The sequence below is a fragment of the Boleophthalmus pectinirostris genome, unplaced genomic scaffold (assembly GCF_026225935.1).
Source record: "Boleophthalmus pectinirostris isolate CB_2022bp ecotype Guang Dong unplaced genomic scaffold, ASM2622593v1 HiC_scaffold_9, whole genome shotgun sequence".
NCBI lineage: Eukaryota > Metazoa > Chordata > Actinopteri > Gobiiformes > Gobiidae > Boleophthalmus > Boleophthalmus pectinirostris.
The window spans coordinates 3,584,799-3,610,099 of record NW_026571541.1 but is presented as its reverse complement, the minus strand read 5'-3'; the positions used below and the strand labels follow the sequence as shown (position 1 = coordinate 3,610,099).

Sequence of the window (25,301 nt, the reverse complement as noted above, 5' to 3'; positions counted from 1 at the left end):
CCCAGTTTATACAGGAAATGTCCCACGTGTCTCTATTTTGGCCCAATCTGATCCCTGACAACAGTAAAGAGAAATATAAACTGTCATTTGTTTCAGTAAAATACATAAAAGCTGCTTAAAAACGACCAAAACACAAAGAAGATGTGACTTTACTGACTCACATGTTTGTCATGAATTGTGAGTGCAAAACATTTTTCTTTAATTACAATCTCATTTCACAATTTTATTATTACCAACCACCACAAACCGGGAGTGTCTCAGTTTTTGATGTTGAAATTTTGATCACTCTACTCCATTCCAGAACTTTGAATGTTTTTGTTTACACATTTTGAAGGAGTCTATATTTGTCATAAACTGTCTGACAGCAGCTCGGCTCCTCACTGGTTTAACAAACATCAACACATGACCCTGTTTTTCTTCCTTTCACTGGCTCCTGTGTGTTTTAGAATCGATTTGAAGATTTGAATGATCACTTTTAAAGCTCGTGTAGGTCTTACACCAAGTTACATTTTAGAACTTTTAACCCCGGTTGAGCCTCCCACAGCCGCAGATCCTCAGGCAGGTCACTGTGGCTGTTCCAAAATCCAGACTCCGAATGAAGCTGATGGAGCCTTTTCAGTTCAGATGCCTCGAATTTGGAACGACCTGCCTGAGGAGATAAGACTCACACCATCACTATCATCTTTGAAATCACTTTTTAAAACCCATTTTTATCAGTTGGCCTTGTTTTAACTGGTTTTAGCTTGATTTTATTTCTTGGCCTGCGGTCATGAGCTCTGGGTAATGACCAAAAGGACAAGATCGTGGATACAAGCACTCAAAATGAATTTCCTCCTCAGGGTGTCTGGGCGCTCCCTTAGAGAAAGGGTGATGAACTCAGTCACATGGGATGAGAGAATGGAGCCGCTGCTCCTCCACGTCAAGAGGAGCAGCTGAGGCTCGAGCATCTGTTCTGATGCCTCCTGGATGCCTCCCTGGGGAGGTGTTCCAGTCATGTCCCACCGGAAGGAGACCTGAGGGAGACCCTGGCCTGGGAACACCTTGGGGACCCCCCAGAAGAGCTGGAGAAAGTGTCGGGGGTGAAGGAAGTCTAGGAGTCCCTGCGTAGACTGCTGCCCCCGCAACCCAGCCCCAGATAAGAAGAAGAAAATGGATGGATAATTAATTGGATTGTTTACATCACTGTCTGTTTTTGTTTCTGTTTGCTGGTGTTGTATTGTTCATTGCTGCTTGTACAGCACTTTGTAAACCTTGTTTTTAAAAGTGCTTTATAAATAAAGATGTATTATTATTATCATCATTATTATTATTATTATGTAATTTAAAATACATACATATATATATATATATATATATATATATATATATATATATATATATATATATATATATATATATATATATATATATATTTATATTTTGTACCTGTGAGTGTGTGTTATTGTGAAGGGCTCGCTGGTCTGCGTCACTTCCGCTGCTCCATGGCCGCTGCTGTGCGCTCTCTCCCCGGACGCTGCTCCTCTGGCTCCCGTTATGATCCGATCTGCCCCCTGTCCCGCTGCCTTCTCCCGTCTCTGCAACGATCTGTGCACTTGACCCGCTTCATCGGACCTTTTCCCTCTCTTTTCGTGAGTAAAATCTACCAAAAACATCACTTAAAGGCGTTTGTTTTACTCCGACATCTGACAATAAGCGTATGTTTCTGTGCTCGCTCTGTAAACACCTCGACGGAAAAAGTACTGTTTCCCGTCACGTTTTTGCGCTCTACCTCGCTCTTTAAAGCTTTCCCCCAATGTTTTGCACGTTTCTTTCTTTGCATATGTTGTTTTGTCTGGACGTTGCCGCGATCCAGACATCACCGAGGCCCTTCTCAATCAGTGCCCGCTAGAGGAGCCCCATCTTCGGCTTGCAGTGGCTGGGTTAACCCCCTAAAGGCCGCGGCTCACCCAGGCCATCTGTCCCCAGTACCACAGACCCGTTTAGTCTCCCGGCTCCTCTCAACTCACATTTGCACTTAGATTTTCAGAGGTTTGTTTGGAGAAAAATGTAAAAGTTGTCAGTGGAATGAAGGAAAATGAGAGTGCACTGGTCAAAAGTCAAACAGGTCCAGTTTAATAGATATAATTAATTAATAATTCACATTGGGGAACAAGATAAGGTTCTGTTGATCTTGCACATTGTCTTTATCGAGAGATAAGGTGGTCGGTTCTGGTTTTATGTATTATATATGCAGTGTTGGGAAGGTGACTTTTAAAATGTAATCTCCTACAGATTACAGATTACATACACCAAAATGTAGTTTGTAACAGAATCCATTCAGTTACTTAAAGTGAGTAATGTAATCTGAATACTTTGGATTACTTGGTTTGCTGTAGAGAAGCAAAGACAAGGATATTGCAATATAAGATGTTTTGTCTTCTAAAAGAAAATAAAAAGCCCAGACTTAACCGTATTAAAAACATTATTGATAGAAGACGAGGAGACACGTCCACGCAGCAAATCCTGGTTTAGTCCTGGTTTAGTCCTGGTTTAGACCTGGTTTAGTCCTGGTTTAGTCCTGGTTTAGATCTGGTTTTAGTCCTGGTTTAGATCTGGTTTAGACCTGGTTTAGATCTGGTTTAGAGCTGGTTTTAGTCCTGGTTTAGATCTAGTTTAGTCCTGGTTTAGACCTGGTTTAGACCTGGTTTAGAGCTGGTTTTAGTCCTGGTTTAGATCTGGTTTAGACCTGGTTTAGTCCTGGTTTAAATCTAGTTTAGATCTAGTTTAGACCTGGGGATATAGCCCGAAATGTGAAAACAGGAACATACCGCCCTGTAATCCATTTATTTCAACAAAGTAACTGTAATCCAATTACCACTCATTGAAACAGTAACTGTAACTGAATACAGTTACTCATAATTTGTACTCTGATTACGTAACTCCAGTACATGTAATCTGTTACTCCCCAACACTGGTTATATGACTGATGAGTGTGGACTGGCACGTTTATGATGCTCTTCTGATCGAATTATAACCAAACTGTGTAATAACTCCATTTTCTATAAGCATTAAACTTTAGACATTTAATATGTGAGTGTAGGTGTTTGACTGATGGTTCATTTATGCAGATGAACGCAATGGAAAATTGTAATTTCAAAAGACTCCAGTTATTTTGGCAATATATTTGAAATGTCATAAACTTGGCCGCTCTGTGCCCCTAGATATGAGTCAAATGTGTTCAAATGAAATCTAGCTTTTACAGAGAACAGTTATTGCTGATTTATTCTTAATTATACACACTGGGCCTGATGTTCTGTTTATTTCTGTTATAATTTGGTGATTTGCTGATCAATATCAAAAAACAATATCTCGGTAAATTAAAATGACTTAAATTAAGAACATTTGACTTTATTTGATTCAACTTGACAAATGATCTGCCGATGGAGTGTGTTTTTCTTAATTCAAGCAACATTCGATTTTGTTTCTTATTCTAAGTGCAAAAAGTTGTTGTTTTTCTTATTTTAAGTGTAGCAACATGAATTTTCGTATTTTAAGTACAAAAAGTCTTATTCCACTGGCATTATTATTTTACTTGTCAAGTGAAATTTACTGAAGTCATGATGAAACTTTCTTAATTCAAGTCATCTTAACTTGATTAGATTTAGTTTTTTGCAATGTGGGTTGCCATTTTCAGTGTTTAAACCTAAAATCACTGTCTCCATGAATGATTGTTATTGTTAAATTATGTCTTATTACACTGAATTTGTCACTTTGGGCACCCATGCACTAGACAAGAAAATAATGCATTTGTACTAGCACTGGGTATCATTAAGAAGCTGCTGATACGATACATACCTCACTACATAGGCCACGATACGATACTTATCTCGATACAGTGCACTTTCGATTTGATACAATATATTTCAAATCGATTCGATACAGTTCGGTAAAAAATAAAGATTAAATCATGGCTGTGATAGTAAAAGTCGTTGTTAAACCACTTCTTGTGCAAAGTGAATAAGAAACACACCCATTTTACTCATCAAAAATGTCAAATGTGTTGCATAAACGAGTTTTCTTCCTTTGACTAAGCAACAAAACTATAGCTGTAACAAAATAATTGAGTAAAATATACAAAAAAACACTCTTAGCGATATGTCAGTATTTTGATATTTCTGCACACCTCTGTTCTGGAGGTTGTGAGCTTTCACATGAGGCATGGTCTGTCCATACACTGACTGTGAGACACGTGGATGTGTCTCTGTCTGCAGGTGAAGTCTCTGGTCACACAGGTTTGGTTCATTTTTTGTGAACTTGTGATTGTAGAAGCTGTTCTGAAGAAAGGGAAGAGTACAGGCTATAGTTTGGTTTTAAAGCTGAACTGATACCAGCACAAGTACAAATTATTTTTAATGTTTCAGTGTTAATAATTTATTCTTGTTTTGTTTTGTGTTACTATAAAATGTGCACTTAAATGTAGCACTCAACATGATCTATTGTATTATTGATAACGTTAATGTTAATATCATTGTTCAGAGGCTGGACGGACGTCCTTTTGATTCCTTTTGAAAACAGGCAAAACACTAGCCAGACTGGCACCACCTAGTGCCTCTGCTTCATTTCATTTCTCTCCAGCGACTAGGTCAGGAATCAAAATACACTAGACAAAAACCCCAGAAGTGCAAGTCCAGGCACCAGCCAATCAGCGAAGAGCCACATATTCAGTGTTGTCAACAATTCCCAAGATCGAGGATTTAAAGCCGGAACTAAGAAAATGTTGAATTTTGAATGGTTAATTTTATCAGTTTCTATTTAGGCCGTCAGTTATTATTTTCATTCTGAAAAACTGCTTCCTTACTGGGATTGGGCTTGCACCTCCACAAACCTGACTTGCTCCTGCTTGTCTCCATGGTAATGTTGTTTCTTTGGCTCTGATATTCCAGCATGGCATAAACTTATCTATCTCCAATGAAAAAGTTCCAAAGTATGGTTCAACTTTCTGTTTCCGTGGTATCGTGCAGGTCTTGTAGCCAGACTGGCGCCACCTAGTGCCTCTGCTCAGTTTCATTTCTCTCCAGCAACTAGATCAGAAATCAGAATCCACTAGACGGTTTGCGAAAACCCTGGAAGTGTCAGCAATGATTTCTGAGATTGAGGATTTAAAGCCGGAATAAAGAGAATGTTTGGTGAATTTTATCAAGAGGAAAGACGTTATTGTCCTTCTTCCTACAGGATTTAGGAAAAGTTTAATATACCAGTTAGTCCCGTTAGTGGTGCAATACATAAGTGACGACCAAATAACAGCAATTGGTTAAATGATAAAAAGTACTCGCCTACTGTCGAGTGAATGAATTCTAACACTGCGAGGTCAGACGGTTTCTAATAAGTGAAACTGGCTGATGAATCAGGCTAGCAAAACACAGGAAATTAAATTGTTGACAAGTTTTGGGTTTGAAGTGCAATGTGTCCTTCAACCAATCTAAATATTAGATATTTTTCAATGTGGAAAAAACATTTTTAAAATATTGCATAAAACAAGGAAGCTGAAACTCATGAATAAAATAAAATTGTGCTAAAACTGCCAGGAAATGATGCCACAACCAGGATCCCAAATTTCAGATCTGAAGATGTCATTTTTTATCTGGTTTCAGTTCAAGTGTTCCTCCATGTTTTTAAAGCCCACTTACCTTCACCAAACTCATTCTAATATTGCAGTGATAAAATTGCCTTCAGTCCTGGACTCTTGTAATCCTGCTTTTACTTTTCTCTCTTACTTTTTTAGCTTTGTGTTTTAAATGTGAAAGCTTTGCAAATGTGTTTCCTAAAATAACATGACTTAACTACTTCAAATGCGTCTATAATGTCATCTCCACACCGTCTTAAATCCATTCTTCTCCATCTTCTCTTCGTTCACTCATCAAACCAAATCCATGTGTGAATGTCCCTGGTGTGGGCCCCTCTGTGTCTGAACGCTGCCGTCTGATTGGCTGATCCACAGGAAGCGCTGCCTTTTGTGGAGGCCCATGGCAGGGTTCAAACCATTCATCTCAATCATAAAATATGAAGCAGCTTCAAGTGCATCTGGTAAAGTCTTTAAAATGACGAGCAACACGATCCCCGAGTTTACAGACGCCACACTGAACGCATTACAAACACACACACTACACACACACTACACACACACTACACACACTACACACACACTACACACACTACACACACACACTACACACACACTACACACACACTACACACACACACACTACACACACTACACACACTACACACACTACACACACACACACACTACACACACTACACACACTACACACACTACACACACTACACACACACACACATACACACACACACTACACACACACACACACACACACTACACACACTACACACACTACACACACTACACACACTATACACACACACTACACACACACACACACACACACTACACACACACACACACACTACACACACACTACACACACTACACACACACACACACACACTACACACACACTACACACACTACACACACTACACACACACACACACTACACACACACACACACTACACACACACTACACACACTACACACACACTACACACACTACACACACTACACACACTACACACACACACTACACACACACACACACACACTACACACACACTACACACACTACACACACTACACACACTACACACACACACACACTACACACACACACACACTACACACACTACACACACTACACACACACTACACACACTACACACACTACACACACACACACACTACACACACTACACACACACACACACTACACACACACACACACTACACACATACACACACACTATACACACACACACACACTATACACACACACACACACTACACACACACTACACACACTATACACACACTACACACACACACACACTACACACACACTACACACACTACACACACTACACACACTACACACACTACACACACTACACACACACACACACACACACACACACTACACACACTACACACACACACACTACACACACACACACACACACTACACACACTACACACACACACTATACACACACTACACACACACACTACACACACTACACACACTACACACACACTACACACACACACACACTACACACACTACACACACACACTACACACACACTACACACACTACACACACTACACACACACACACACTACACACACTACACACACTACACACACTACACACACTATACACACACTACACACACACACACTACACACACACACACACATACACTACACACACACACTACACACACTACACACACTACACACACACACACACACTATACACACACACACACACTATACACACACTATACACACACTATACACACACTACACACACATACACACACTATACACACACTACACACACTATACACACACACACTATACACACACACTATACACACACTATACACACACTACACACACACACACACTACACACACTATACACACACACTATACACACACTATACACACACACTATACACACACTACACACACTACACACACACTACACACACACTACACACACACTACACACACTATACACACACTATACACACACTACACACACTACATACACACACACACTATACACACACTATACACACACTACACACACTACACACACACACTACACACACTACTATACACACACTACACACACTACACACACACACACTACACACACACACTACACACACACTACACACACTACACACACTACACACACACTATACACACACTATACACTACACACACTACACACACTATACACACACTATACACACTACACACACTACACACACACTACACACACTACACACACTATACACACACTACACACACACTACACACACACTACACACACTACTACACACACTACACACACACACACACACTACACACACTATACACACACACTACACACACACACACACTACACACACACTATACACACACTACACACACTACACACACACACACACTACACACACTACACACACACTACACACACACTACACACACTACTATACACACACACACTATACACACACTATACACACACACTACACACACTACACACACACTATACACACACTACACTACACACACTATACACACACTACACACACACTATACACACACACACACTATACACACACACTATACACACACTATACACACACACACACACTATACACACACACACACACACACTACACACACTACACACACTACACACACTACACTACACACACTATACACACACTACACACACTACTACACACACTATACACACACTATACACACACACTACACACACTACACACACACACACTATACACACACTACACACACTACACACACACTACACACACACACACACTACACACACACACACACTACACACACACTACACACACACACACACTACACACACACACACTACACACACACTACACACACTACACACACATACACACACTATACACACACTACACACACTACACACACACTATACACACACTATACACACACTATACACACTACACACACTACACACTACACACACTACACACACACACACACTATACACACACTACACACACTACACACACACACTATACACACACACACTATACACACACTACACACACACTACATACACACACACTATACACACACACACTATACACACACACTATACACACACTACATACACACTACACACACTATACACACACTATACACACACTATACACACACACACTACACACACACTACACACACACACTACATACACACACTATACACACACTACACACACACTACACACACTACACACACACTATACACACACACATACTACACACACACTATACACACACACTACATACACACACACTATACACACTATACACACACTACACACACTACACACACACTATACACACACTATACACTACACACACACACACACACACACTACACACACACACTACACACACTACACACACACTACACACACTATACACACACTACACACACTACACACACTACTACACACACTACACACACACACACACACACACACTATACACACACTACACACACACTATACACACACTATACACACACTATACACACACACACACACTACACACACACACACACTACACACACACACTATACACACACTACACTACACACACACACACACTATACACACACACACACACACTACACACACACTACACACACTACACACACTATACACACACTACACACACTATACACACACACTATACACACACACACTACACACACACTACACACACTACACACACACTACACACACACTACACACTATACACACACTACACTACACACACACACACACTATACACACACACACTATACACACACTATATACACACTATACACACTACACACACACTACACACACACATACACACACACTACACACACTACACACACACACACTATACACACACTATACACACACTATACACACACTATACACACACACACTACACACACACTACACACACACTATACACACACACACTATACACACACACACACACACACTATACACACACACACTATACACACACTATACACACTATACACACACACTATACACACACTACTACACACACTACACACACTACTACACACACACACACTATACACACACACTACACACACACACACACACTACACACACACTATACACACACACTATACACACACTACACACACACTATATACACACACACTACACACACACACACACTATACACACACTACACACACTACACACACACTATACACACACTATACACACACTACACACACTACACACACACACTACACACACACTATACACACACACTACACACACACTACACACACACTATACACACTATATACACACACTATACACACACTATACAACACACACTATATACATTACACACACACTACACACACACTATATACACTACACACACTATACACAAACTATACACACACTATACGCACACTATACACACACTGGACCTGATTAAGACCGGACTGTGCCAGGACTGTGCCGGGACGATACCAGGACTATACCAGGACTATACCTGGTCCAGGACTCTACCTGGACTATGCTAGGTCCAGGACGATACCAGGACGATACCAGGACGATACCAGGACGATACCAGGACTATACCAGGACTCTACCAGGACGATACTAGGTCCAGGACGATAGGAGGACGATACCAGGACGATACCAGGACGATACCAGGACGATACCAGGACGATACCAGGACGATACCAGGACGATACCAGGACGATACCAGGACTATATCAGGTCCAGGACTATGGCAGCACCAGTGGTGGAAGAAGTACACAATTTTGTTACTTAAGTAAAAGTACAGATAAAAAAAGTATATCACATGAAAAACTCTTCTAAATAAAATCTATTTAAGTCAAGTCTTAAAGCGCCCGAATCAAAATTTTGTTCAGATTTTGAGATGAAATAAAGCTTCAATTGTAGCAATTTTCATTAAGATTTGTTCAGAATTTTGCTCAACAGAAACAATGAAATCAATGTGTTTATTTGTATATTTCTTGCAGTGGAGTAGAAAATAAAGTTACTTGCTCTCAAATGTAGTGACGTAAGAGTAATAAGTAGATTTTAAAGTGTATACTTAAATTCAAATCTTAGGTATCTGTACTTTAGTATAGTACTTGACTACTTTTACTTTGTTACATTCCACCACTGACCAGGACTATACAACCATAAATGAGCTCTAGATTATTAGTTTAATTGATCCATGAGGAGTTTAGATCGTGAAAGGCCTGTGAGTGAGATGTTTCCTAAATAATACCCAGATGAAGCTGAAGTAAAGTCACTTAAGGACATCCTGATGGAACAGATTTACAGACACACGGTGGTTTAATCAATAACACTGAACTTAAACATTTCCGGTGTCGTTTGTTTGTCATTCCTGATGTGTCTGACTCATCAAAACTCTTCTCTTCACTCCTGACCTGCTCTGGAGTCTATGGAGACAATGACTAAACTACACAGAGGAGGACGAAGCCAGACCAGGACCTGAACCAGGACCTCCCAAAGTCTAAAATGGGACTAAACAAGGTCCAGATCTGTTGTCTGTTTATATAAATGAACATAGCTGACCCACTAGGCGCTGCGTTCCAAATAGGAAGTGAGCATGGGCACGCTTTGGGTCCATCGACTCCAGCTCCACGTCACTTTGTATTGGAAAATAATAAAAAAAAGCTTCGCCCCTTTTTCTGTTCCTGCTGCTGTCAGGCTACTCACTTTGGTCTTAAATTGTTCATATTAACTCACTCTACATGATCCTGGGGTTTTTATTTTGCTTTTTTGTCCATAAATCATTTCCAATTCCTGACATTTTTCAATCCATTTAAAATATTTTTGATTTCATATTTCAAAACTCCATGTTTGTTTTTCATTTATCTTATTTATTTGCGTTTTTCAGTTTGTTCTATTATCATTTTTCCATTTGTTTATAATATTCTTATATCAGGTATACTCCTATTTTTTTTGTTATAGATCAGGTTCTGTTGCAGAAGTTGGGAGGAGTGTATGAGGGAGCAAGTCTGTGTGTGTGTCTGTATGTCTGTATGTGTGTGTGTGTGTGTCTGTGTGTGTCTGTATGTCTGTCTGTGTGTCTGTGTGTGTGTGTGTGTGTGTGTGTGTATGTATGTATGTATGTGTGTGTCTGTATGTTTTGTAATGTAAACCTGTAAGTTTTGTCTTCTGTCTAGGGATGGGCATTCGATGAAATTTTCTTAATCGATCGTCGGAAGAATTAACGATCGATTATCGATTAATCATTAACATTTTTATATTAAAATGATCATCATTATTATTACTATCTGCACTAATCTGCATAAATAAATTCAACTTTACGACATATAAACTGTAACGACTCTAGAGCCACATCAATCCGTTTGACATTATAATGTGTTTAATTCAGTTTTGCGCAACTCTCACAGAAACAAAACTTAAAACCACATCGCTAATTTGCATAAACTAAGCAAAGAAAAAAAATCAGCTCTTGTGCACTGATGCGGTTCAACTTCTGTTGGATTAAAAGACATGACTCAGGTGAATACAGGTTAGTGTGACCATATTTGCATTTGTCAAAACCAGGACAGCGTACGGGAGGTGGAGACTCGTCATCGACATTGCGCGACTCTCACCTGGTAAAACTTTTTTCCACTGGACACAGAAACATATGTTCCTGCTTTATACACTGTGCACATGGACTCACACTTGTCCCGAACGCAACGGAAAGCCTGGAATTTCTTGTACAAATCATCGTTAAATACACATTTGTGCTTTAGCACGTTACAGACTGACCCACTGTTTGTGTCTCGCTCCTTCTGATGCAGAGACACATGTACAGACCCTGTTTGGTCAAACTACACACAGCAACCTACATTCGGTTTGTCGATTAAAATTAACGTAATCGATGAAATTCTTAATGATCAATTATCGATTAATCGACTAATCATGCCCATCCCTACTTCTGTCTATTGTATTTTATTGTATTGTATTATATCGTGTATTACTGTTAAGTGTTTTTTGGACCTTCAAAAACCAGTTGGCACATCTCAAGGGGCATTCCAATAATAAAATAAAATAAAATAAAATATGGTACTCAGCTCCAAATTTGCCCTGTAACTGCAGCCTCGTGACGCTTCATTTGGCTGGAGCTGAACACTGAGTGTGACGTCACACTCCTGTAGTCCACTTCTTTACACACTTCTGGTCTAAACTACAACAAACATGTGCTGAACTCATCCGACGAATGGCTTTTTAAAAATCACAACAGGATAAATAGTCTCGATCAGCAAATCACAGACAGACAGCATTTATGTGACAGAGTGGGCCGTTTTTGTTTAATTTGTTTAATTTCTCATTAGTTATTTGTTACCATATCCTACGAATACACTTACGAGCATTGTTAGTTTTGTTTAATTATCTCATAACCCATTGTTCATTTAAATATGCTTTATTTGTTAATTCATTTATCCATTCATCATATTTACCTGCAACTCCACATGGTCATTTTTAAAGCCTTAGGAGGAGGTCGTGGCCTGGACCATGTAGAGGAGAACTGCTTTAAATTCTTTTGATTTTGATTTTAAAAGAGACTTAGGCCCATGTAAATAAATTCTAGCTTGGAACTGGAAAGGAACTGTTCCTCACCTGGGGAGGTACTTCTTACTGAGACGGGGTTATAAAAACAAGCAGGTGTTGTCAGTTGTGGAGACTTGTGTGCAGATGGGTGTAAGGTCTTGGTGCTTTGATTCAGTTTAAGTTAACTTTTTTTCTGTTTATTTGACCAGATTATTTGTACTTTATTTTACTCTACACTGGAAGTTTGTTTTAAATCAATTTCAGCCTGCTCTAAGACACCTTATTCTTGTTTTTACTCTGCCTCTACTCTGAACACGTCTGGCCGGCTTTCCCACGATTTATTACATCATTTCCTCTGGTCTCTTCTTAAAACCAAAAATAATCCAGAACATAAACAATATAGACTTGATTAATAACTTCCATTTAACAGAAAAAATAGGACTGAACTCTGCACCGAGCCACATCCTTTTACTCACTGTAGACTAGAGCTGTGCAGAAATATCAACATATCGATATATCTCCAAGAGTATTTTTTAGTGTATTTTACTAAATTATTTTGTTACAGCGCTACAGTTTGGTTGTTTGTTCAGAAGAAGGAAACTTCACATTTGACATTTTCACTGTTTTGGTGAGTTAAATGTTTGTGGTTTTACAAAGACTTTTGGTTAAATCATGGCTATGATACTTTTATTTTTTAATGAACTGCATCAAATCTAAATCTAAATCTTTAAAATATATCGTACTGTACTGAAAGTGCACTGTACTGAGATATGTATCGTATCGGCAAAGTCTTAATGATACCCAGCGCTAGGGGTGGGCGATATCTCAATATTTTAAATATATGGAGATATTTTTTTAACTCGATATGGATTCTGACATGTCGTATATATCGATATAATGCTTATATATACTTAAAGTTGGTGCCAGTGAAAAACTTCTAGCACCACAAACCTTTTCCACCATTTACAGACAAAACCATCAGCAGCACATCCTCTGTCACAGAGAGAACACTCATATGAACACTGAGTCCTGTCCTTTAGTCCGACAGAAGTTAAACCACATCAGGGCACAAGTTGTTTATGCAAATGAGTCATGCACTTTTAAGTTTTGTTTCTGTAAAACGTAAACACGTGCACAAAACTGCATTAAACACATGATAATGTCAAACGGGCTGATGTGGCTCTAGAGTCGTTATGTTTTATATGTTGTAAAGTTCAGTCATGTAAAGTTTATTTATGTAGAAGATTTTAATGAATAATCTGCTGCAGTGTCACTTGTACAATAGTGTTTGGAAACGTTGGGTTTTGATCTGCTGTGGATTGTGGGAAACATCACAGCTCCTGACGCTGGTGAGGAACATGGATCTGTTAAAATAATGAACCTCCTGAGCTTCCTCTGCTGAAGGAGCTCATGGTTATTGTACGGTTAACAGAGTTAATGCAAAGATGAGCTTGTGTTGAGTCGTTTTATTTATGAATGAAAAGAAGGAAATATGTATTATTTCTTTTATTTTACAGTTATATTATTATTTATGTCATTAGGAATTTTTTTATAATCTTAAATGTGGCAGAAGCCCCGTCTACCACTGTCACTTCAATGAAAAAAAAAAGACATTGTGGAATTGGCAGATTTGTTTTTGCAGTAGTTTTGGGGGGTTATTTTTCCTGTACAGATATTGAGATATATATCGTATATCGAGATATAGCAAAATATATGGAGATATATATTTTTTGCTCCACATCACCCAGTTCTACCCAGCGCTACTGTGAACGTCTCCATTCAAAGGACTTGATCATTGACTGAATGTTGATCTTGATTTAAATGTGATGAATCGTACGGCCGCGCTTCAGACTGATGCCAACCAGCCATTATCTCCATCTAATGAAACGTCACATTTTGTTATTGCTCGTTCCATATTTTCCATTAGAGCGTCAGTGTTAAAAATGCGTCGGGCCCTCGCGTACATCAGGACTCCCTCTCTGCTATTGTTTAAGCCGGGCCCATCTGCTCCTCCTGCTCCGGGTTATGATCCCTTTTCATTTCACGACCTCCATCTTGGACTATATCCAGATGTGGAAATCCAGACCCAGATCTGAGTCTGGTCTGACAGATGGACCCTCCGCTGTCACTGCAGGTTGAGTCGGGTTCAGGGGAGGTGGGAAAACACAGGATCACGACTGGACCGTGAATGAAAGAAAACATGAACATAGAACAGGGCTGCACAGTATACCCTAATAAAATCGAAAACGCAATTTGAGGGATTGTTTGCTTTTTTTTTTTTTTTTTGTATCTTTATTTTTTTTTCCCAATATTTTTTTAATACATTTTCAGACAATAAAAAAATTCACATGAACAATTGACCAAATTGTTAACACAGGTCAACATATAACCGAAAAAAATAAAATAAAAAATAACAATAGGGTCCGGTCAAGCAGAAGTAAACAACAAGGCCAAAAATTCAAGTTAATGCATCTGATATGAAAAATGTATTGAACAGATACATACGTACTCTAGTTTATGAAACTGTTGACCTTTTTTCTGGACCATTTTTGGTTCTAAAGTTTCATATGTTTTAAACAAACAGACCATGAATGAAACATGGAACAAAAATTATTTCCCAAATTTCAAAGATCCTGCAAATCATGTCAATAAATGGATGTATTTCATCATATCTTGTGTTATTCCATCTTTGAACTGTTGATGAAGGGACATGATTTTTCTAAAAAAATTTATTTAAAATGATAAAAATTTGCTTGGAAGGACTGACATATCTTATAGAAATAGTTTCCTTTCATTTTGAAGTAATATTAAAGTATTCAGAAGAAAAAAGCAACAAATGATAAAATCCTGCACCTTCTACTTGTTTGTACAATTTTCCCTCCGTTACTTTTCCCTCCGTTACCATGACCTTTCTTAATAAAAAATCTCATGAGTCAAAAAGTAAGAGGTTTTTCAACCTAATCTTGTACCATATGGTAGAAAACTATATGAAGTAAATATTCAAACCAGTTTGTTAAGGATATGGAAGTGAGAACCAAGAGTTATCACTGTTTGGATTTATTGCCCAAAAAGTGCTGCATATTTCATTCCCTCCGTTACCGACATGAGTTTTTTAATTTTTTGTCAACAACTTGAAAGAATATCACAGGTTTAACTTGACCCTGTTGGAGTGTAACTCTTTCCTACATTCTGATACTTTACTTATTTCAATAGTTCCTCTAGTTTCTGAATAAGAGACATTTGAATGTCAAAAATCTGCCCCTGTTTCCCTCCGTTACCACTTGACCAGACCCAATAATATTAACGATAACAAGCCAGTTCACACACTCACACACTCATACACACATACACACATACACACATACACACATACACATACACATACACATACACATTCACATATTCACTGAACAATATTTGCACAATACAATTTATCAATCGCAGGTAAGTCCGAGATTTATATTCAGTGATCATACGTACTTAAAAAGGTTAGAAAATAAATAAATAAATAGAAAAATAATAAAATATAAATTAATTGATACAAAAATTAAATAAAGTAAAATAGGTAAATAAAAAAAAATAATAATAATAACAACAACAACAATCACAACAATAATAAAAATTAAGTATTATCATTGGTATCATCATCACCACCAATGTTGAACAATAACAATATTATACATAATTTCTATTGTATCTTTTTTTTTAATTTTTATAAAAAATCAGGTTGTATCTGTAGTTTCGATCTCTGCAAACCTGTTCTGAAATGCATGGAAGTTCTTTGTTTTAGCTTTGTTTAAGTTCAGTTCATATTTCAGTCTCTCTGATGTTCATGCGGTTTTCGTCTTTACATTATAATTTGGCGTTTTGGTCGTAATGTTTTAAAAATCACGGTGTTTTTTTTTGTTTTGTTTTGCTTTTTTCCAAACTCTGCGGCCCTAGTCTGTAATCAGAGCCTGTTGATGTGTGGGGAAGTTTAGAATTCTCTGGTTGAATAATTGTGGCTTTCTGTGGAGTGTTATGCTCTGGTTCCAAGGTTAGTGGTTCAAATCTCGCTTCCAGCATCAAAAAAAAAAAACATGGTTGGTAGAATGGTTGGTAGACCCACTTGCCCGCAGGTTAGTGTTGGAGCTTAACTTCAGTGTGTGACTAATGTTGTGTCTTTTGGCCAGATGGTTTAAGTTTTTTTTTTTTTTATGGGACAAGGGTTAAAAAAGTTCAATGGGCCTCAGTCATGAATCTTTTCTTAGTTTAGTAGATTTTTTGTTCTTAAGAGCTCCTGACTCCTCCCAGATGAACATTTTCAGTTAAGAAAACAGTTTATTAATGCCAAAAAATGTTCATAAGAAGACCTTAAGTACAAATTTGGTCGTAAGAACGCTTCATGAATGAGGTGTGTCCTTAAAATCCATCTGAAATATTTACGATTTGAAGAAAAAATTGAATTGCGATTTTTGTGGCAGATGTTGCGATTTCATTTTCATCCACGATTTTTTTCAAATCAGGTTTCAGTGCACATGAACATTTTGCAAACATCGCAGAAACTTACATCATATCAGAGTCCTGCACCGGGTCCCGGCGCGATGACGACTGTCAAAAACCTGTCATCACTTCACTGGCATTATTTATTGAACAGAAGAAACATTGATTGAGATGGCGGACTTTTGCACCACATGTGGACTGAACCAGGACTGAACCAGGACGAAACCAGAACTGAACCTGGACGAAATCAGGTCTAAACCAGGACTACACCAGAACTGAACCAGGACTAAACCAGGACTAAACCAGAACTGAACCTGGACAAAATCTGGACGAAACCAGGACAAAATCAGGTCTACACCAGGACTGCACCAGAACAGAACCAGGACTAAACCAGGACTAAACCAGGACTAAACCAGGACTAAACCAGGACGAAACCAGGACGAAACCAGAACTGAACCAGGACGAAACCAGGTCTAAAGCAGGTCTAAACCAGGACTGAACCAGGTCTAAACCAGGTCTGAACCAGGTCTGAACCAGGTCTGAACCAGGTCTGAACCAGGACTGAACCAGGACTGAACCAGGTCTGAACCAGGACTGAATCAGGTCTAAGCCAGGACTAAAAATTAAGTGAACCAGGACTAAACCAGGACTAAACCAGTGTTTAATGCAGCTTTGACACATTTGTTTACGTTTTACAGAAACAAAACTTAAAACCGCGTGACTCATTTGCATAAACTATAAGCACTGAAAAAAAAAAACAGCTCTTAGCTCGTGGGCTGATGTGCTCAACCTCTGTCGGACTAAAGGACACGACTCAGTGGAATATGAGTGTTCTTTCTGTGACAGAGCGGTGTTGGTGATGCTGATGGTGAGTCTGTTCTGTGTTCAGCAGGAAGGCGGCATAAATGTGTGAAATAGTTGACAAAACAAAACCTGAGTCAGTTAGGAGCACTGCAAAAAACACGGCTGTGACACTCCCAAAATCGCGTTGTCTGACATTGGGATTTTCGGTCCAAAACAATAGATCGTTCAGTCCTCCATGTAACCTACTGGGACCATATCTAAGATTTTCCAGACTATATGTTGCTCCGGAGTATAGGTTGCACCAGCCAAAAAATGCACAATGAAGAAGAAAAAAAACATATATTAATCGCAGTTTTTTGGGGAAATGTATTTTTATAAAATCAGAGACCAGGAACTGACATTTCATGTTGACAGACAAATTATAGTAATAACAACAGAAAAGAGAACAACAGACTGAATAGACGTTTATATGTTAACGTAACATATTAACAGTTATTCAGATAATTTGTAGCATAAACAACAGAACATAAGTTTACCAAACTCATGATCTCACTCCAAATCACTAAATGCATTGAATTCTTCGTCCTCGGTGTCACTTCTGCGTGACCTCCGGAGATAAACCATAGATCCATGAGGTAAACAGAGCGCCGCTTCCTCTTCTGTGTCGCTGTCATCAGACTCGGCATCAGTTCCAGTTAGAATTATTTGGGCCTTTCTGAATCCCGACAGGATGGTTTCGGTGTCACTGAAGTCCAGACTTTGTTGATTCATCCAGTGACTTCCAGGAAAGTTACACAGTGCACCCTCCTTGTTACCGTGAAGCTGTGTTCACCATCTCTGCTTTCTGTCAGTCCCTCACAAGTTTCTCACTCACTCCCAACTTTCTCTCTGTTGCTCGATTACCGTTTTCGGCTGCAGATTTCACTATTTGCAGCAAGACAGCGGCTTTTTCTACAGGAGACATGCGCAGTAGAATGTGAAGTGACAGTGGTACAGGAGTAATAGATACTGACACACAAGCCAAAAGCGCCCTCTCAAGGCTGTCAGTCTGAAAATTTTAATATATAAGTTGCACTGGAATATAAGTTGCAGGAAACACTCAAACCATGAAAAAAAGTGCGATTTATAGTCCGAAAAATACAGTAACCAGATAAAAAAAAAAACTAGAACTAAACCAAGACTGAAGTGAGGTGGGTTTAAACCTGAATGAACTGCAGTTTCATCTCAGGGCCTTGAAGCCTCAGTGTAAATTTTGACCTACTTCCTCCGTTTCTGCCTCAGGAAACGGTTAATTAGCCTATTTTTACCATACGAGCAAACAAGAATAATAACCAACGATAGTGACTACTGTAGCTTCCTCGCATTGTCCCGACGAGTGTGCACCGTACTGCTGAAAAGAACTTGTAAAGTGACCCACATTTGTGAATAAAAAATAGAGCATTTTCCAGTCCTTTTACCCAAAATTGCTTTAAAATTGTATGCATTATTCCTTGACTGTTCACTCAGTGGTTGTAAGATACATTCTTACAACTTCATATGCTGGTGAAGTGTCTTGTTTATGTACACAATCCAGGTTCCAGGTCCAGGTCCGGCCCTGCTTGGCTTCAGAGACCTGACGAGAGCTTTGGAGGTTTGGCCACAGCATTTGAAACTGCAGCTCGATCATTTGCAAACCACACAATTTTATTTCGTCGGATCAAATTTCTTCCGCTGAAGTCTGGACTCCAACCCACACACTTTTACGGACGGAAGATTGGCTGTAGACGTCCATTAAAAACACCCGAGATCATCAGGGACCATTAGACAGGCGTGAATCTCAACATTTCTTCCACCTTTTACAAGTTCAACAAATGTAAATAAAGCAAAAACGCACTGCTATAAAACAAAGTACTTCAGTTTAACGTTGAAAATGATGTTCTATGGTCTAAGTAGGTAATCTGTAACCGGTGTCGGGGAGTAACAGATTACATGTACTGGAGTTACGTAATCAGAGTACAAATTATGAGGAACTGTATTCAGTTACAGTTACTGTTTCAATGAGCGGTAATTGGATTACAGTTACTTTATTGAAATAAATGGATTACATGGCGGTATGTTCATGTTTTTCACATTTTGGGCTAAACCAGGTCTAAACCAGGTCTAAAACCAGGTCTAAAAGCAGGACTAAAACCAGGACTAAACTAGGACCTAAACCAGGACTAAACCAGGACTAAAATAAGGACTAAAACAAGGACTAAACCAGGTCTAAACAATATGACACCTAACAGTAGGGTGGACATAATTTAAGGCAGCAGTGATCAAAATAATGATAAAATGATAAAAATCATTTCTCTATCGATAATATTTTTAATATAGTTAAGGAAAGACTGGACTTTTTCTTTTTCTTTTAGCACATAAAACATCTCATGTTTTTCCTCGTCTTTGCTTCTCTACAGTAAACAAAAGTCTGTTCATGGAGACTTGGGCTCAACAGATAATTTGAAGAAAACAAACAAGAATTTTCAGGATGTGGTTGTTACATTCATGTAGTTTTAAAAAGCCTGACAATATCATGTAATCCAAAGTATTCAGATTACTTTACTCACTTTAAGTAATTTAATGGATTATGTTACAAACTACATTTTGGAGTATGTAATCTGTAATCTGTAGGGGAATACATTTTAAAAGTCACCTTCCCAACAATGTCCGTAACAAGTCTATTCCTTCGTACTGACATCACGTTTGACATTTTGCGTACGTTGACAACACTAATAATAATAATACGTCCTCTGTATATGTCTCCAGTGTTAAGTTTGAGTGTTAAAGTGCAGTCCCTGAGAGCACAGCGAGGCCTGGATTGAGTTCTAATTTTAGCGCGTTCTTGGGTGCAGATTAATATGATGTTGTTGGGAAGATCTGGGCTGGACTGAAGCTGCTGCCTGCCCACGGTCACTAAAAGGCTTTCAAATGGAGCGCAGAAATAACCCGAGTTCAACCCAAACTGTCAACAACAAAGGTTCAAATATAGTTCTGTGCTCTAAAAACGTTCTAAAGCTGTTTTAGGTGTGTTTTTCTGTTTCTTTTTGCCTAATTATTCAAATCTGTATAGGGTTGTTAACGGGATTCATCGTGACTAATTCATTTTTTATATAATGAGGTAACAACTAATCTTTAAAGGTGCACTGTGTAACATTTGTAGAGGAGGGCTGCTTTGTCTACAATGTGTCATGTAAATAAAAGTAATTTACTTCTGAATAAAAATGAATTCCGCTTTAAAAACACCATGTAAACACTTAATTCCTTATGAAAATGATTAATCGAACTTAATTCTGAAGTAAGTGGGTGGTTTATTCCAAATTAATTTATTCCTCGATCATGTAAACGTTTATTCTTCTTAAAAATAATGTCGGTTGTTCGGCGCATGCTCGTTGGGTCCTATTATGGTATATTGACCCCCCGCTATGAAAATCTATATTTTATTAAAAAAGAACTTGAATTCTGTAGAAAAACTTTGAATATTAATACTATATCTGCAAATTAAAACATACTGACATATTTAAAAGTGTTTTTTGAAGAACTTAGATGCATTTTTTATGTGGATTATAACTTTTGAATGTTACAAATGACTTAGTTCTTTCAACATATTTTCGAGAGATAAGTAGTTATTAATGAGTTAGGTAATTAAAGTGATGTATAATGATTTGGAATCTTGTTAAAATAGACAGGGCTGATTAATTGAGTAGTTAAATAGAGGAAACCTATGACTGTAGTAATCTGACCCCCAATATATTTATTATAACACAACATGACTAAATTCAAGGTCGTTATTCTTACAAACCATTGCCTAAATTGACATTATGATTAAGGATTATCTGAAAATAACAAACTAAAAACCATAACAATGTAAAATACAATATAAAAAGTGACATATATGCACATATATGCAATTTTAACAATACATTTACAGAAAATACCAAGTCGTTCTCCATCAAAACATTCCTTAAAATACCTTAAAAAAAAGGGAATATGTAGCAATATATAATAAAAGTAAATGACATGAGAAATAATGATCAGATAAGTAACTACTAAAGAAAAAGTAAGGGGAGTCAAAATCCTATGGGGGGGGGGGCACTTTACTATCAAAATACTATCTCACACTGACTCCACCAGTCCTGGCTTTGGACTTTCATCCATGTCTCTTTGGATTTGTGAGCAGGATGTGGGATGTGGGAGTGGGCTGAGGTAGAACAGCCGTTGACTCAGTTTGTCTTCTTCCTCCTTCTCCGACACTCTTCCCTTCTCCTCCTCAGCTGACAGACGTGAAGTGTGATGAGACAGTTCTCCAGCTGCTGTGCAATTATCATCGTTACCACTCCGAAAAAAGTTTGGATCACGTTTGTGTCCGTGGAGTAACGACAAGATGCTAGAGACAGACGCTGAGAAGAATTAAATAAAGGCGATTTTCCCATGTAAACTGAATTATTATTTCCATGTAAACTCAAAGGAGAATATTTAAATTCTTTAATTTACAATAATTGACCCGACCCAGGACTCTGGGTCGGGTCACGTGGTCGCGTGCGGTGATCGCGGTGGCCCAACATCCACCGAGGTGGGCCTCTTAGTACCGTGGTGATTCATTTTTGCAGTTATTGCGACAGCCCTAGATGGATCCTCCACTAGGAAAGTTGCGTGATGCACCTTCAAGTTATATTTAAAGGTTGTATGGAGGATTTTATTTTATTTTTTTCAAATTGTCAATGAAAGTTTAAAATACCATTACAGACATGCAGCAGCCTTGTAATTATGATGACAAAAAAATAAAAAAGAATGAAAATCTATCAACTGTGGACGTAGTGAGGCCAGATAAACATCAGCCAATAGATAACAAGGCTACCTCATTTTCTATTGGCTGTTTGGTTGTCAATCAAATTCCCTACATTTCTAGCGTAACTGACTTGCCGGCGTGCGGGGATTATGTGGTTTATGCGGCGGTTCTTAGAGGCTTTTTCAAACTGTTGCTTCCTCGCAGTTTGCACAAAGTTTGTTGTGATGGAGGACGAGAATCCACGACCGGTTCGCCGCAAAAGAAAGTCAGTTTTTTTGGTTGCTGAAAGAAGAAGAGAAGGGGAAAAGGAGCAAAGCCAAACTGAGGTGATTCTTGGAGATTCCTTCCAGCGATTGCGTGAATGAAGCACACAAAGGGTCTAAAAACTGACGTGTCGGTCGCTAAATTATTTCTAGACAGGAAACTTCAACAGTAATTCTGAACGCGCACTGGCTGTAAACAAGTGTGATTTCTAGAGTAAAGAGGCGGGAGGAGATGTTTCTACTGAGGCAGCGGTGTAAGAGGAAGGTGGTGTCATGCATGCACAACATTTGAAACAGGACTGTCGCTGTATTTATTTTCCCTTAAAAAATCCTCTATACAACCTTTAATGTTTGACACTACAAAAAAGTTTGATTTGGTGATGAAAAATATTATTTCTATTTAGGTTGTCAGTTGGCATATTATTTTCATTCTGACATTCTGCTTCCTTACTGGGAGGGGGCTTGCACCTCCACAAACCTGACTTGCTCCTGCTTGTCTCCATGTTCTCTCAGCTATAATATTCCACCATGGCATAAAGTTTATCTGTCTGAAAGGAGAAAGTTGCAAAGTATGGTTTAACTTTCTGTTTCCATGGAATCGTGCAGGTCTTGTTCCACCTCCAGAAAGTTGCATACTGTGCCTTTAATCTCTAAGCACTCATTTAGAACAGTGTAGTCAAGTTTACACGTTTTTTATTTAATCTTTCCCTTTGTTTTCTCCACAGCTCCACATGATGCAGCGATGAAAACCCCGTCTCTTCTCTCCTCCTGGTGACTTCAGAACTCACCTTTATTCGTTGGATTATTCTCTTTCTCTCCTCCGTCACCGTCAGCCATGTTGGACTAAGAGAAACTGTCCGATCACTGTGGATAAAACACTCCAGTTTTTGGAATTCCCGCCTGGCATGTTACGATGATGAACTGAGAGCACACGCAGTCCACACCGAGAGAGCAGAGAGTGTTGAAGTGGAGAGTGTTGAAGTGAATTTTAACGTTTGTTTGGGCTTGGCGCTGGACCAAAGATGACCAGTCTGTTCAGGAGGAGCAGCAGCAATGGAGGGTCCAGAGGAGGAGCCCATCTCAACAACAGCCGGCCCAACAGACAGGTGAGACGAACCAAACGCCCCACACTCAACTCAAACATCAAGAAATGGAAGTGTCACTGCTATTTAAAGCTACGCTGTGTAACTTTTCTGGTATCTGGCGGAGGGTCTGAGCCTGGCCTAGTCGTCATGGTGATGTTTGTTTGGCTGGAATGCTCCACAGTATAAAATGTAACTATCTCCGTACGTTGGAAGATGGAGATGTTTAAAGCTATATTGTGGAACATTCTATTAAACAATAATTCCTCAGAAAAGTGCCTGTGACAAGTTTGACATCTCATTTTACTAAAACATGGTTAAGATCATTATATTTAAGATTTTACTAAACTTACTTTACTAAAGATTTGCATTTTTTCCCAGTTTGGTCATTTTTTTAGGTTTCAAATGAAATTTTCATACCGATTACCCAGTAACCATGTAGAACACTGAGACAAAACTCCTCTAATGTACACAGAAATGAATATTTGACAGATAAAATGATATGAAAGCCAAAAGACAAGGAAAAGGACAAGATATAAACAGCTGAAATGAGTTTTCCCTG

At 38.7% G+C, this 25,301-nt stretch overlaps 1 protein-coding gene across 2 annotated transcripts in view; it reads left to right on the top strand.

Annotated features, from left to right (window-relative positions):
• The first annotated feature begins 1,477 nt into the window (after positions 1 to 1,477).
• The window catches only part of cuedc1b (CUE domain containing 1b), a 63,868-nt gene continuing 40,044 nt past the window's right edge, over positions 1,478 to 25,301 (top strand). For both annotated transcript variants that reach the window (XM_055166875.1, XM_055166874.1), the window contains exons 1-2: positions 1,478 to 1,628; positions 24,383 to 24,763. In XM_055166875.1, the coding sequence (XP_055022850.1) occupies positions 24,680 to 24,763 (84 nt within the window). In that variant the 5' untranslated portion in view covers positions 1,478 to 1,628; positions 24,383 to 24,679. The remainder of the gene's footprint in view (positions 1,629 to 24,382; positions 24,764 to 25,301) is intronic.